This window comes from Anolis sagrei, chromosome Y (assembly GCF_037176765.1).
Source record: "Anolis sagrei isolate rAnoSag1 chromosome Y, rAnoSag1.mat, whole genome shotgun sequence".
In the NCBI taxonomy this organism is placed as follows: domain Eukaryota; kingdom Metazoa; phylum Chordata; class Lepidosauria; order Squamata; family Dactyloidae; genus Anolis; species Anolis sagrei.
In genome coordinates, this window is record NC_090035.1 from 55109175 (window position 1) to 55125761 (window position 16587).

At 45.6% G+C, this 16587-nt stretch overlaps 1 protein-coding gene across 1 annotated transcript in view; it reads right to left on the minus strand.

Annotated features, from left to right (window-relative positions):
- Positions 1-518: 518 nt before the first annotated feature.
- LOC137095199 (serine/threonine-protein kinase STK11-like) overlaps positions 519-16587 on the minus strand; it is a 298229-nt gene continuing 282160 nt past the window's right edge. Inside the window, exons 9-10 of the mRNA XM_067461585.1 lie at positions 4779-5051; positions 519-988 (exon numbers count right to left, since the gene is read on the minus strand). Coding sequence (XP_067317686.1) covers positions 4783-5051 — 269 coding nt within the window. The 3' untranslated portion in view covers positions 519-988; positions 4779-4782. The remainder of the gene's footprint in view (positions 989-4778; positions 5052-16587) is intronic.

The window sequence follows — 16587 nt, forward strand, 5'->3', positions numbered from 1 at the left end:
TTAACTTTATTTTCAATTTTTTAAAACGAAAAGGAAAAAGGAAGGAAGGAAGGAAGGAAGGAAAGGAAAGGAAAGGAAAGGAAAGGAAAGGAAAGGAAAGGAAAGGAAGAAGAAAACAAAAACCCCACTCATTTCTCTTTACTCCAGTCCTTTTATAAACAGCATGCAGACTTGTTTTTCCATTTTATTATTCACGGTTTTCCTTTATGGTTTGTAATTCTATGGTGGCACTGAGTTTGCCCCGCGTTCAATACCAAGTGTGATCTCCCCGCTCCTGAACCCGCTTCGGCTCCTTGAAATGATCCCCATCTCTTTCCATTTCCAAAGGCCTCAAACACTCCTTCCCACCTGCCCCTGGCTCCAGTGTTTTTAAAAAATATTTTCAAATGCATCACAATGTACAAGGTATTGAGAGACTAAAAAATAGATAAAGGAAAAAAAAGAGGGGGGAGGGGCTCAAGAAAAAGGGAAAATTTTATATATATATATATATATATATATATATATATATATGTAGTTACTACATAAAGTGCATGTTTGGATGGCTTGCTAAACGATTCTCACACATTCAGGAAGGCAAGAGAAGGATTCCTGTAGAAAGGAGCCCTGTCCACTTCCTGCACCCGAATCCTGCCATCCGGTCCCAACAGGAATACCTTCTCCCATCTGTCTGTCCCTACAGACCTGATCAGCGGCCAGCTGAAGTGCGGAATTGTCCGAGAAAGGACCGCCAAACCTTTCTTGTCCATCCCACAAGAGGACACTTCGAAAGTGGTGCAAAGGAGGAGTCCAGACAGTATCAGGAGGAAGGAAAGGGAAGAAGTTTCCTTGCGGCACCCCCCTACCCTCCGTTCCAGATTCATCACTTTTCCAAACTCTTTTCTTTCTCTTTCTTCTTCCGTCTTTTGATTGTAAGCATGTTCTATACAGAACGTCTACCTAGGGGAAAGGAAGGGAGGGGGAGAAAAGGCGAAGGACGAGGTTCCAGCTGCAGACAGGGAAGACATGAAAATAGAGGTGTTATTCCCTTTATCTTTATATTCGTTAACACTGTGCCTTTCTGCCAAGATAGTTAAACAGAACTGGAAAAATTCAGTGTGGATGACTTTTTTTTTTCTTATGGAAACAAAGTAAGCCCAAGTTACAAACAAGATTGGTTCTGTTAGTTTGGTCTTCAGTTGAATTTGTATGTAAGGTGGAACAGGTACATCTTTTAAGTGTAACTCATATTGTGTTTCCCCGAAAATAAGACATCCCCTGAGAATAAGACCTAGTAAGAGGTTTTGCTGAATTTCTAAATATAAGCCCTCCCCCTGAAAGTAAGACCTAGCAAAGTTTTTGTTTGGAAGCATGCTCCCCCTGGTGGCCGGAAACTGCAATATCATCCCTGCTGTGTAAGTGGTCTAGGAACTGCTGTGAGAGGTTGTCACTGTCTCCAGACAGTGTTTGGGAGCCAGGGACTTCACAGTCCTTATTTTTTGTGGCCCTGTGTGTGAGGGCCTGTATATTTATTATATACTGACAACTACTATACAGTATAGAATAAATGTTCTTTTTTTTTGTTCAGCAACAAATGTGAATTCTTCTTCATGGAAAAATAAATCACCCCCTGAAAATAAGACCTAGTGCATCTTTGGGAGCAAAAATAAATATGACACTATCTTATTTTTATAGATATAGGCCTCCCTGGTGGCACAGAGGGTTAAACTACTGAGCTGCTGAACTTCTTGGTGGTTCAAATCCAGGGAGTGAGGTGAGCTTCCCACTGTTAGCCACAGCTTCTGCCAACCTAAAAGTCTGAAAACACAGAAGTGTGAGTAAGTTAATAGCTACCACTTCTGCAGGAAGCTAATGGTGCTCCATACAGTCATGCTGGTTGCATGACCTTGCAAGTGTCTATGGACAATGCCGGCTCGTCAGCTTAGAAATGGAAATAAACACTACCCAGAGTTGGAGATGACTAGACTTAATGTCAAGGGGAAACCTTTACCTTTAAAGAGGCACCTTCTTTGGAGGTTTTGAAACAGAGGCCGGATGGCCATCTGTTGGAGGTGCTTTGAATGTGATTTTCCTGCTTTTTGGCAGGAGGTTGGACAGGGTGGCCCATGAGGTCTCTTCCAAATCTATTATTCTCTCACTCTCTCTATATGTTTTGGATGGCATAGAGAAGGGTTGACATCCCTGTGGTGTTTCCTTTGCTGCCTGTACCCCTTTTCACATCACTTTCTGTCCTGGTGAGAATTGTATTTTGAACCATTTGGCTTGATGCGGAAATAAGGATTAGGGATAAAGCTTCAGTTGAGACCCCTTTTCCACATTATAATAACTCTTTCAGGAATCACCACCATCAATCAATTAATCATTAACTAATAATTATTAATTAATGATTGGATGGAAGAGTCAATCTGTAAAAAGGCCTCACTAAAAGGCCCTAGTTGAGGCAACCCATCTAAATACTAATTTTCTGGAAGTTTTACAGCAGAGGCTGGATGGCCATTTATCAGGAGGGCTTGGATAGTGTCTTCCTGCCTGGCAGAAGGGGGTTGGACTCGATGGTCCTTGGAATCTCTTCCAAGTCTACAATTCCATCACTACTATTATAATATAGTAGGAAAGGGCTGGATGGCCATCTGTTGGGAGGGTTTGGATAGTTGGACTGAGGGTGGGACTGGACGGCAAATATGAGAATGATAGAAAACCACTTTGTTTGGACATGAAGGACAGTTTCTGGGCAGGCAAAGAAATCCAAGAAGCTGAGCCTTCAAAGCATAGTAGCCCAGAGTGTGCTTGTCTTCTGACAAAGGAGAAGCCAAGGGGTTGGCTAGATAGCCTTTGAGGGGGCCCTCCTTTGAACATTTGTGGTGTTAGGAAATGAGGCCAAGGTCACAAGGCAAGGGGACTTGGCCAAGCTTTTGAGGGGACCAGAGAGAGAAGGAAGGTGGAAGAAAGGGGTGCAGAGAGAAAGACCTTGTTTCTCAAGGCAGATACTGCATTGGGTAAGTGTTCCCGTAGTTAAGTGGCACACGGCGGAAGGAGCTAAATGAGCGGAGGTGAGGAAATTAATAATGCTTGGGGATGCACTTATGAATCAGGAGAGAAAGCAGCCAGGAAGAAGAAGAAGAGCAAGTGGGCGTTTCAACTACCGGAGGCGGAGAGAGAATGACAGGGAGGAGGAGGAGGAGAAGGAGGAGGAGGAGGAGGAGGAGGAGCAGGAAAAAGAACCTGCAAATGGGGAAGAGGCCACCAGGAGGAAAACTGCTCAGCTCCAATACATGAATCCCTCCCCAATGCGGGTGCAGCCTCCACTTCTTCTCAGCTGATCAGAGTCCTAAAATATGATCGCAAATGCACCACATTCTGGTTTTCCGCTGCCAGGATCCTTGACCAATGGACAAACTGGGAAGACGGGCACCTGGGACCCGGAGGCCCAAATGCCTGGACCATTTACAGCCCCATTACAGTTTGTCTTACAGATGGTCCAATGTTTGGCTTCAAAAGAATACTTTGGGCATCATGGAGCTGTGCCTCATTTCATAACCAAGCACTGTGTTTGGTCAGAGGGAGGGAGGGAAAGGAAAGAGGGAAGGGGAGAGAAGGGAGAAAGGGAGGGAGGAAAAGAAGGAAGGAAAGAAGAAAAAAAGGGAGGAGGAAACCAAGGAAGGAAGGTAGGTGGAGAGAGGGAAGAAAAGAGAGAGGGAAAGAAAGGAGGCAAGGGGAGGGAAAGGTGGAAAGGAGGAGGGAGGGAAGGGAGGGAGGGAAAGAAGAAAGGGAGGAGGAGAGCAAGGGGAGGCAAGGTAGGGAAAGGAGGAAAGGGGGGAGAAAGGGAAAGGAGAGAGGAGTGAAGGAAGAGAGGAAAGGGAAGGAAAGAAGAAAAGAAGGGAGGAGGGAACAAAGGGAAGAATGGGAAGGGGGAATAAAGGAAGGAAGGAAGGAAAGAGTGAGAGAGGGAATGGAGGGAGGAAAGAAGGTAGGGAGGGAGGGAAATGAGGGAAGGAAGAGAGGAATGGAGGAGGAAAAGAAAGAGGGAAGGAAAGAAGAATAGAAGGGAGGAGTGAAGGAAGGAGGGAACAAAGGGGGAAGGGAATGACGGGAAGGAAGGCAGACGGGAAGGAGGGAGGAAAGGAAGGTACGTAGAAAAGGAAGAAGAGAGGACAGAAGGAAGAAAAAAGGAAGAGTGGGAGGGAAAGGAGGGAGGGAGAAGCAATGGAAGAAAGGGAGTGACGAAAGAAGGAAAGAAAACAAGAGGGAAAGGAAGGTAGAGAAAAAGGGAGGAAAGGGTGGAAGGGATGGAGGAGGGAAGGGAGGATGGGGAAGGGAGAAAGAAAAGAAATAGGGAAGAGAAGGGAAGGAAGGGGAGGGTGGAAGGCAGGAAGGGGGGGAAGAAAGAAGGAAAGCAGGGGAATGAAGGAAGAAAAGGGGGAAGGGATGGAAAGGAGGAGGGAGGGAAGGAAGAAAGGAAAGAAGGGAGGAGGGAAGGAAGGGACGGGGAGGGAGAGGAAAGGAAAGGAAGGGAGGAGTAAAGGAAAGAAAGAAAGGAGAGAGGGAGGAGCGAGGGAAGGGAATTAGGAAGGGAGGAAGGAAAGAAGTCAGGAGGGTGGGAAGGAGGGAAGGAGGGAGGGAAGGAAGAAAGGAAAGAAGGAAGGAGGGAAGGAAGGAAGGAAGGAAGGAAGGAAGGAAGGAAGGAAGGAAGGAAGAGGGAAGGGAGGAGGCAGGAAAGAAAGAGGGGAGGGAAAGAAGGAAGGAAGAGAAAGAAAGCAAATAAGCATGGTGCTACTCACGGAATCACTGCTGCTTGCAGGTGGAGAGTTTGTGCATCTTGCTTCCAGCAGAGGCAGCGGAGGCGGCCTTGCGGGGCGGGTTGGAGGTGGCAGACTTGCTGTCCCTGCGCTCAGTCTTAGCCTTGTTGCCCGGCGGCCCAGTCTCGGTCCCGTTCATGCAGAGGGGCTTGGGCAGCAGCATTCCTCCTCTACCTCCTCCTCCTCCTCCTCCTTGGTGTCGGCTCTGTCCATTCTGCTGGGCCTCTTGGTCAGGCACTTGCCCTAGAAAGGGGGCTAGAAACACCATTGCTAGGGTGAGAGGGAAGCACTCACAGAGGGCCCTCTGAGCATGCACAGAGGGCCTTCTGCCCTTCAAGGGCATCAACAAGAGAGGCGGGGGGGGGGACCACCAAAAGCACCGCTTTAAGTGGAAGTACTCTATTCTGGTAAGGAGAAAACCGACGATAGGCTTCCTAATTCCATGGTTCAGCGAGGATATTTATTATTATTATTAGGCCTGTGTGGTTTCGTTCGTTAATTCGTTATTTCGTAATTTAATCGTTATTTTTAGCATATCCGATGCGATTTCAAAACATATTTTCAAACCCGGAAGGGTTTAAAAATATCGAAACAGCAGCCCCATTTTTTTTACGAGCTTCAGCTCGTGTCGTTAATGGGATGGAGGCTGCTGAGTGCTGCTGGTGCCTGGGAGCCAATCCGGCGCTCCCAAGCACCCAGCAGTGAACCGTGGCTGCTTTTGATTGGCCGGGAAGGCCTTTAAAAGGAGCTCCGCGCGGCCGCGGAGCTCATTTCTAGCGCGGAGGCGAGGGAGGAGAGGTGTGTGGGAGGGTTGTGCTGCTTGGTGCTTGTTGCTTGGGTTGGCGTGGCTTCTTGGCTTGGAGCAAAGAGTAGTTGGACTCTTCTGTTGGTGTGTGCTATTTTTTTGGGTGTTTTGGTTGTGTTAGATCGTTTGCCCTGACTCCTGCCTGTGTTAACTCAGGGCCAGCTCCATTTTTGAATATTTTCTAAATACCTTTCTTTTATTCTTTAAAAAAACTCAAAAATATTCTAAAACTCTTCTCTAGTTGGTCCCTGTTTGTGGCTGTGTTTGGTCCACAGCAGGGCCATTTTCTGCTTTATTTTCCATTTCTGAGTATTTTTAAAAAATACCTTTAGTGTATTTTATTCTTTAAAAAAAACTCAAAAAAATTCAAAAATATTCTAAAACTCTTCTGTGGCTGTGTGCTGTAGTTGGTCCCTGTTTGTGGCTGTGTTTGGTCCACAGCAGGGCCATTTTCTGCTTTATTTTCCATTTCTGAGTATTTTTAAAAAATACCTTTAGTGTATTTTATTCTTTAAAAAAACTCAAAAAAACTCAAAAATATTCTAAAACTCTTCTGTGGCTGTGTGCTGTAGTTGGTCCCTGTTTGTGGCTGTGTTTGGTCCACAGCAGGGCCATTTTCTGCTTTATTTTCCATTTCTGAGTATTTTTAAAAAATACCTTTAGTGTATTTTATTCTTTAAAAAAAACTCAAAAAAACTCAAAAATATTCTAAAACTCTTCTGTGGCTGTGTGCTGTAGTTGGTTCCTGTTTGTGGCTGTGTTTGGTCCACAGCTGGGGCATTTTCTGCTTTATTTTCCATTTCTGAGTATTTTTAAAAAATACCTTTAGTGTATTTTATTCTTTAAAAAAAATCAAAAAAACTCAAAAATATTCTAAAACTCTTCTGTGGCTGTGTGCTGTAGTTGGTCCCTGTTTGTGGCTGTGTTTGGTCCACAGCAGGGCCATTTTCTGCTTTATTTTCCATTTCTGAGTATTTTTAAGAAATACCTTTAGTGTATTTTATTCTTCAATAAAATACTCAAAAAAATTCAAAAATATTCTAAAACTCTTCTGTGGCTGTGTGCTGTAGTTGGTCCCTGTTTGTGGCTGTGTTTGGTCCACAGCAGGGCCATTTTCTGCTTTATTTTCCATTTCTGAGTATTTTTAAAAAATACCTTTAGTGTATTTTATTCTTTAAAAAAAACTCAAAAAAACTCAAAAATATTCTAAAACTCTTCTGTGGCTGTGTGCTGTAGTTGGTCCCTGTTTGTGGCTGTGTTTGGTCCACAGCAGGGCCATTTTCTGCTTTATTTTCCATTTCTGAGTATTTTTAAAAAATACCTTTAGTGTATTTTATTCTTTAAAAAAAACTCAAAAAAACTCAAAAATATTCTAAAACTCTTCTGTGGCTGTGTGCTGTAGTTGGTTCCTGTTTGTGGCTGTGTTTGGTCCACAGCTGGGGCATTTTCTGCTTTATTTTCCATTTCTGAGTATTTTTAAAAAATACCTTTAGTGTATTTTATTCTTTAAAAAAAAACTCAAAAATATTCTAAAACTCTTCTGTGGCTGTGTGCTGTAGTTGGTTCCTGTTTGTGGCTGTGTTTGGTCCACAGCAGGGCCATTTTCTGCTTTATTTTCCATTTCTGAGTATTTTTAAAAAATACCTTTAGTGTATTTTATTCTTTAAAAAAAACTCAAAAAAATTCAAAAATATTCTAAAACTCTTCTGTGGCTGTGTGCTGTAGTTGGTCCCTGTTTGTGGCTGTGTTTGGTCCACAGCAGGGCCATTTTCTGCTTTATTTTCCATTTCTGAGTATTTTTAAAAAATACCTTTAGTGTATTTTATTCTTTAAAAAAAACTCAAAAAAATTCAAAAATATTCTAAAACTCTTCTGTGGCTGTGTGCTGTAGTTGGTCCCTGTTTGTGGCTGTGTTTGGTCCACAGCAGGGCCATTTTCTGCTTTATTTTCCATTTCTGAGTATTTTTAAAAAATACCTTTAGTGTATTTTATTCTTTAAAAAAACTCAAAAATATTCTAAAACTCTTCTGTGGCTGTGTGCTGTAGTTGGTTCCTGTTTGTGGCTGTGTTTGGTCCACAGCTGGGGCATTTTCTGCTTTATTTTCCATTTCTGAGTATTTTTAAAAAATACCTTTAGTGTATTTTATTCTTTAAAAAAATCAAAAAAACTCAAAAATATTCTAAAACTCTTCTGTGGCTGTGTGCTGTAGTTGGTCCCTGTTTGTGGCTGTGTTTGGTCCACAGCAGGGCCATTTTCTGCTTTATTTTCCATTTCTGAGTATTTTTAAAAAATACCTTTAGTGTATTTTATTCTTTAAAAAAAACTCAAAAAAAATTCAAAAATATTCTAAAACTTTTCTGTGGCTGTGTGCTGTAGTTGGTACCTGTTTGTGGCTGTGTTTGGTCCACAGCAGGGCCATTTTCTGCTTTATTTTCCATTTCTGAGTATTTTTTAAAAATACCTTTAGTGTATTTTATTCTTTAAAAAAACTCAAAAAAACTCAAAAATATTCTAAAACTCTTCTGTGGCTGTGTGCTGTAGTTGGTCCCTGTTTGTGGCTGTGTTTGGTCCACAGCAGGGCCATTTTCTGCTTTATTTTCCATTTCTGAGTATTTTTAAAAAATACCTTTAGTGTATTTTATTCTTTAAAAAAAACTCAAAAAAATTCAAAAATGTTCTAAAACTCTTCTGTGGCTGTGTGCTGTAGTTGGTCCCTGTTTGTGGCTGTGTTTGGTCCACAGCAGGGCCATTTTCTGCTTTATTTTCCATTTCTGAGTATTTTTAAAAAATACCTGTAGTGTCTTTTATTCTTTAATAAAAACTCAAAAATATTCTTAAAAAATTTAAGACTCTTCTGTGGCTGTGTGCTCTAGTTGCCAACTCAAAGTCATACAATACAGTGCTTGATCGCTCATTTGTGTACTTCCAACCTGTGTGATGAAACGCTTCCTTCCCGGCTTTTCTAGTCGCAAGGGCCAAGTGCTATCGCGAATACCAAAGAAAGGCAGGGGACTGCAGATGGACACATTGACAAAAAGGGAACATTCAACCGACGAGATGGTTATTGAAACACCCACAGATGCTTCAACCAGCAGTGAGATGGGAGGACCTCCTCCTTATTCCTCAGTTCGAAAGACTCTACATTCAGATCCTGATGTCCTTCCAAGTACCTCTCATACTAGTACTTGTTATGAAGAAGAGGGCGAGGAGGCGGACGTGTCTGAGGAATGGGAGGAAGGAGACAATATGGAATCTTCTTCCACCACAGGAATTAGTGATCAAGAGGACTGCTTGGTGCTGGAGGGCGAGCCACAGAAACAACCAACAACAATCCCTTTTACAAACACCGACAGTCCAAACACGAGCATGAGTAGTACATCTCAAGTGCGTGGTAGGGGTAGGCCGAGATCGCTCCTATGGGATCATTACGACATCCATAAGGACAAGGCCACTTTGGCAGTTTGCAGGCATTGCGGTGCGAATGTCAGCAGAGGAAAAGATACGAGGCATCTTGCCACAACAGGGCTAAGGACGCACATGAGGAGACACCACCCAACTGTGAAGTTGGACGTAGTTGAAGTCGCCAGCACATGCAGCAGCACTCCAAACACACCAACAGGCCCCGTGCAGAAAACCTTCGATGCTTGGGGCCTGCAAGTTACAAGGGTGAGATCTGGAGTTAAGCCACCATCAGTGAAGGAAATAACACATCGCCTGGGAGAGATGATGGCTCTGGACCACCAGCCCTTCCGTATGGTGGAACGGGAAGGTTTCCGCCGATTTGTTCACCTCCTGGCACCATGGTACAAGATCCCAAGTCGCATAACTTTCTCTCAAACAGTCATTCCCGCTTTGTTCGAGGGATGCAAGCAACGTCTCAGGAACCTTTTGAGCAAGTCACAACCCGTCCATGTACATTTCACCTCAGACATCTGGACGAGCACGGGAGGAGGGCATTCCTATTTGTCCCTGACCGCTCACTGGTGGGAGATGAAGGGTTGCCAAGACTCGGGTCATCATTGGGCACTCCTGTCCCTTGAGGTGATCGATATGGATCACAGGGCCGACACCATTTCTGAGTACTTGCGAGAGATGATGAGAGACTGGATGCGGCATACTCATTCTGGTGGTACTAACTCGGGATTCATGGTCACAGACGCAGGAAGGAACATGATCCGGGCGGTCGAAACTGCCGGCTTCACAAACGTAACATGCATGGCGCACTTGCTGCATAACTGCGTAAAAGATGGGTTCAAGGGGACCGATGAGAACAGCGCCACCGCCGTCTCTCAACTCATTGAGCGTTGCCGCAGAATCTCGGGCTTCTTCCACCGTAGCTCTAAGTCTGCAAAACTGCTGCGTGACAGGCAAATCCTGGAGTGCCTCCCACAACACCGGTTACTGCAGGATGTCCCCACCCGCTGGAACTCCACCTACATCATGTTGGAGCGCATGGTGGAGCAACAGAGGGCAGTCCACGCTGTCTCGCTGTCAATTGCGGCTCCGATAAACAAGCTGGTCCCCAACAACCAGGAGTGGATGACCATCACTCAGCTGGTTGAGATCCTAGAACCGTTCAAACTGGCCACCGAAAAACTTTCAGGAGACAAAGCACTACTCAGCCATGTGCTCCCAGTCATCTCGCGTTTGAAGAGCCATTTGGAGTCGCTGGGTGGACAAAGTACATTGCAGTGTACGGCTGGGCCCTTGACTCCACAGGCCCAGGAGGTGGTCAGAAAGTTGAATTTGTCCCTCCGTAAACGTCTTCTACCGTTGACGGAGAGTAAGACTCATGTTTTGGCAGCACTCTGCGACCCTTCCATCAAGGACACTGTCTGCTCCAAAGAACTGCCAAAGTGGAAGGCCGAACTTATCTCGCTCGTGAGAGGAGAATACTCTCGGAGGGTGGGGGAACGCTCAGAGCAAATTCCTTCTGCCGTTACTCCCCAGAACACCAGCGGTTACGGCAGCACCGATAACATCAGTCCCACCTTGCCACCTATCAGGGATGAAGCAAGAGCACTGCAGCTGAAAAAGAGGAGAGCGGAGCGTTTCATACCTGACAGTATCGCTTTGATGGCAGGGCAAGGAACATCTTTGTCGGCCCAGGCAGCAAAGATGGACTCGGCAGAGTTCTCTGTCAATCGGTACTTTGACGAGCCTCAGGAGGATGTAGACACCGATCCATTGGCGTACTGGTCCTCAAAAAGGAGTACATGGCCTGACCTCTCAACTGTAGCCCGCAAGTTTCTCAGCTGCCCACCAACTAGCGTGCAGAGTGAGAGGGTCTTCAGCCTGGCAGGAGATGTCGTCACCCTCCAACGTACCTCACTCAACCCCCTTTCGGTGGAAAAGCTGGTGTTCTTAAAGGCCAACTTGCCACTTTTGGGCTACCCGGAGATAGATTTCGACACCAACCCTTGCTCCGTGCGGTAGATCACCTTAGTTGCTTTGTGCTTTGTGTTGCCTTACATTACCACTGCCTGCTCAACGCGGGAACATTGCCCTGATGCGTACTTTTGTGCTTTGTGCTTTGTGTTGCCTTACATTTCCGCTGCCTGCTCAACGCGGGAACATTACCCTGATGCGTACTGTTGTGCTTTGTGCTTTGTGTTGCCTTACATTTCCACTGCCTGCTCAACGCGGGAACATTGCCCTGATGCGTACTTTTGTGCTTTGTGTTGCCTTACGTTACCACTGCCTGCTCAACGCGGGAACATTGCCCTGATGCGTACTTTTGTGCTTTGTGTTGCCTTACGTTACCACTGCCTGCTCAACGCGGGAACATTGCCCAGATGCGTACTTTTGTGCTTTGTGTTGCCTTACGTTAACACTGCCTGCTCAACGCGGGAACATTGCCCTGATGCGTACTGTTGTGCTTTGTGCTTTGTGTTGCCTTACGTTACCACTGCCTGCTCAACGCGGGAATATTGCCCTTATGCGTACTTTTGTGCTTTGTGTTGCCTTATGTTACCACTGCCTGCTCAACGCGGGAACATTGCCCTGATGCGTACTTTTGTGCTTTGTGTTGCCTTACGTTACCACTGCCTGCTCAACGCGGGAACATTGCCCAGATGCGTACTTTTGTGCTTTGTGTTGCCTTACATTACCAGTGCCTGCTCAACGCGGGAACATTGCCCTGATGCGTAGTTTTGTGCTTTGTGTTGCCTTATATTTCCACTGCCTGCTCAACGCGGGAACATTGCCCTGATGCGTACTTTTGTGCTTTGTGTTGCCTTACGTTACCACTGCCTGCTCAACACGGGAATATTGCCCTGATGCGTACTTTTGTGCTTTGTGTTGCCTTATATTTCCACTGCCTGCTCAACGCGGGAACATTGCCCTGATGCGTACTTTTGTGCTTTGTGCTGTGTGTTGCCTTACGTTACCACTGCCTGCTCAAAGCGGGAACATTGCCCTGATGCGTACTTTTGTGCTTTGTGCTTTGTGTTGCCTTACGTTACCACTGCCTGCTCAACGCGGGAACATTGCCCAGATGCGTACTTTTGTGCTTTGTGTTGCCTTACGTTACCACTGCCTGCTCAACGCGGGAACATTGCCCTGATGCGTACTTTTGTGCTTTGTATTGCCTTATATTTCCACTGCCTGCTCAACGCGGGAACATTGCCCTGATGCGTACTTTTGTGCTTTGTGTTGCCTTACGTTACCACTGCCTGCTCAACGCGGGAATATTGCCCTGATGCGTACTTTTGTGCTTTGTGTTGCCTTACGTTACCACTGCCTGCTCAACGCGGGAACATTGCCCTGATGCGTACTTTTGTGCTTTGTTTTGCCTTACGTTACCACTGCCTACTCAACGCGGGAACATTGCCCAGATGCGTACTTTTGTGCTTTGTGTTGCCTTACGTTACCACTGCCTGCTCAACGCGGGAACATTGCCCTGATGCGTACTTTTGTGCTTTGTGTTGCCTTATATTTCCACTGCCTGCTCAACGCGGGAACATTGCCCTGATGCGTACTTTTGTGCTTTGTGCTTTGTGTTGCCTTACGTTACCACTGCCTGCTCAAAGCGGGAACATTGCCCTGATGCGTACTTTTGTGCTTTGTGTTGCCTTACGTTACCACTGCCTGCTCAACGCGGGAACATTGCCCAGATGCGTACTTTTGTGCTTTGTATTGCCTTACGTTACCACTGCCTGCTCAACACGGGAACATTGCCCAGATGCGTACTTTTGTGCTTTGTGTTGCCTTACGTTACCACTGCCTGCTCAATGCGGGAACATTGCCCAGATGCGTACTTTTGTGCTTTGTGTTGCCTTACGTTACCACTGCCTGCTCAACGCGGGAACATTGCCCTGATGCGTACTTTTGTGCTTTGTGTTGCCTTATATTTCCACTGCCTGCTCAACGTGGGAACATTGCCCTGATGCGTACTTTTGTGCTTTGTGTTGCCTTACGTTACCACTGCCTGCTCAACGCGGGAATATTGCCCTGATGCGTACTTTTGTGCTTTGTGTTGCCTTATATTTCCACTGCCTGCTCAACGCGGGGACGTTGCCCTGATGCGTACTTTTGTGCTTTGTGCTTTGTGTTGCCTTACGTTACCACTGCCTGCTCAAAGCGGGAACATTGCCCTGATGCGTACTTTTGTGCTTTGTGTTGCCTTACGTTACCACTGCCTGCTCAACGCGGGAACATTGCCCTGATGCGTACTTTTGTGCTTTGTATTGCCTTATATTTCCACTGCCTGCTCAACGCGGGAACATTGCCCTGATGCGTACTTTTGTGCTTTGTGTTGCCTTACGTTACCACTGCCTGCTCAACGCGGGAATATTGCCCTGATGCGTACTTTTGTGCTTTGTGTTGCCTTACGTTACCACTGCCTGCTCAACGCGGGAACATTGCCCTGATGCGTACTTTTGTGCTTTGTTTTGCCTTACGTTACCACTGCCTACTCAACGCGGGAACATTGCCCAGATGCGTACTTTTGTGCTTTGTGTTGCCTTACGTTACCACTGCCTGCTCAACGCGGGAACATTGCCCTGATGCGTACTTTTGTGCTTTGTGTTGCCTTATATTTCCACTGCCTGCTCAACGCGGGAACATTGCCCTGATGCGTACTTTTGTGCTTTGTGCTTTGTGTTGCCTTACGTTACCACTGCCTGCTCAAAGCGGGAACATTGCCCTGATGCGTACTTTTGTGCTTTGTGTTGCCTTACGTTACCACTGCCTGCTCAACGCGGGAACATTGCCCAGATGCGTACTTTTGTGCTTTGTGTTGCCTTACGTTACCACTGCCTGCTCAACACGGGAACATTGCCCAGATGCGTACTTTTGTGCTTTGTGTTGCCTTACGTTACCACTGCCTGCTCAATGCGGGAACATTGCCCAGATGCGTACTTTTGTGCTTTGTGTTGCCTTACGTTACCACTGCCTGCTCAACGCGGGAACATTGCCCTGATGCGTACTTTTGTGCTTTGTGTTGCCTTATATTTCCACTGCCTGCTCAACGTGGGAACATTGCCCTGATGCGTACTTTTGTGCTTTGTGTTGCCTTACGTTACCACTGCCTGCTCAACGCGGGAATATTGCCCTGATGCGTACTTTTGTGCTTTGTGTTGCCTTATATTTCCACTGCCTGCTCAACGCGGGGACGTTGCCCTGATGCGTACTTTTGTGCTTTGTGCTTTGTGTTGCCTTACGTTACCACTGCCTGCTCAAAGCGGGAACATTGCCCTGATGCGTACTTTTGTGCTTTGTGTTGCCTTACGTTACCACTGCCTGCTCAACGTGGGAACATTGCCCTGATGCGTACTTTTGTGCTTTGTGTTGCCTTATATTTCCACTGCCTGCTCAACGTGGGAACATTGCCCTGATGCGTACTTTTGTGCTTTGTGTTGCCTTACGTTACCACTGCCTGCTCAACGCGGGAATATTGCCCTGATGTGTACTTTTGTGCTTTGTGTTGCCTTACGTTACCACTGCCTGCTCAACGCGGGAACATTGCCCAGATGCGTACTTTTGTGCTTTGTGTTGCCTTACGTTACCACTGCCTGCTCAACGCGGGAACATTGCCCTGATGCGTACTTTTGTGCTTTGTGTTGCCTTATATTTCCACTGCCTGCTCAACGTGGGAACATTGCCCTGATGCGTACTTTTGTGCTTTGTGTTGCCTTACGTTACCACTGCCTGCTCAAAGCGGGAACATTGCCCAGATGTGTACTTTTGTGCTTTGTGTTGCCTTACGTTACCACTGCCTGCTCAACGCGGTAATATTGCCCTGATGCGTACTTTTGTGCTTCGTGCTTTGTGTTGCCCCCCCAAACTCCCTTTCATACACCCTTTCCCCAGTCGTCCCCTACCGGTCCCCTTTCAGCCTGTTGGGCATCGCCTCTGGGGTGCCAGGAGAAGAGGCACTCCTGTACTCCTGTGTACGCTTCCCCCTTCCCCCAACTCCCTTACCCATAAACAAACTACCTACCTCATTAAAAAAACACAAAAAAACCACCAAAAAAAAAAGAAAAACCCATTAAAAATGAAGGTACTTATATTTTAATATTTATAAGTAGAACAGCTGCTATTATTCGTTGATTTAATTATTTAAAAAAGGAAAACAAAGATACTCACCAAAAAATGCTGCTATTATGTATTTATATATATATTTCTTTAAGAGGCACTCCTGTAGTCCTGTGTACGCTTCACAACAGGGCGTTTGTCCTCTAGTTTGTCCTGTCTCGTGGCTGTGTTTGGTCCACAACAGGGCCAGTTTTTTGTTAATTTTCAATTTCTGAATATTTCCTAAAAATACCTGTCTTTTATTCTTAAAAAAATACTAAATATTCGCTTTCACGAATCGATTCGTTATTAATCTCAATATCGAATCGAATCGTATTTAATAACGACGTTTCGGAAGTCGCTTTTGCGCATGCGCGATCGCGTCCGCCGTACTAACGAATCGATTAGTTATATCCTTAACGAATCGACCCCGCGCCAATAACGAAGCTTCGGGAGTGTATTTTAAGAGCCTCAGGAGAATTTATCCAGCGATCCATTGGTGTACTGGTCCTCCCGAAGCAATCATGGCAAATCAAAGAACAATCCCTTCCCAAGCTTCCTCTCCCATCCTTCCCTCTCAGGCAAGAAACCCAACTGCCTATGCTCCAGTGTACGCTTCCCCCCCGTGACCCCGTAAAAACAGGGATTACTACAAAATGGGAAAGTTCAGAAAAGCAAAGGGGAAGCAAACTACAAGCTATCATTAGCTAAATATTTCTTTTATTCTTGATTAATGATTAATGATTAATGATTGATTTTAATGGCGACTTGCTGTGTGCTCTCACTTGCCCTGTCTCGTGGCAGTGTTTGGTCCACATCAGGGCCAGTTTTTGGTAAAGTTTCCATTTTTGAATATTTTCTAAAAATACCTTTCTTTTATTCTTTAAAAAATACAAAAAATATTCTAAAAAAGAAAAAAACTCTTCTGTTGGTGTGTGCTCTCGTTTGTCCTGTCTCGTGGCTGCGTTTGGTCCACATCAGGGCCAGTTTTTGGTTCATTTTCCATTTCTGAGTATTTTTAAAAAATAGTGTCTTTTATTCTTTAAAAAAATACAAAAAAAATTCTAAAAAAAATTAAGACTCTTCTGTGGCTGTGTGCTCTAGTTGGTCCCTGTTTGTGGCTGTGTTTGGTCCACATCAGGGCCAGTTTTTGGTTCATTTTCCATTTCTGAATAAAAATAACGCCCGTGTCTACTTTACATGCATGCGTTTCAACCAACAATCCCTCCCACAAACACCGACACTCCGACAGTCCAAACAGGAGAATGAGTACACCTGAAGTACGTAGGGGTAGGCCGAGATCGCTCCTATGGGATCATTACGATGTCTCCTGACATTTCGCCCACATCTATGGCAGGCATCCTCAGAGGTTGCGAGGTCTGTTGGAAACTAGTCAAGTGGGGTTTATATATCTGTAGAATAATGTCCAGGGTGGGAGAAAGAAGTCTTGTTTGCTTGAGGCAAGTGTG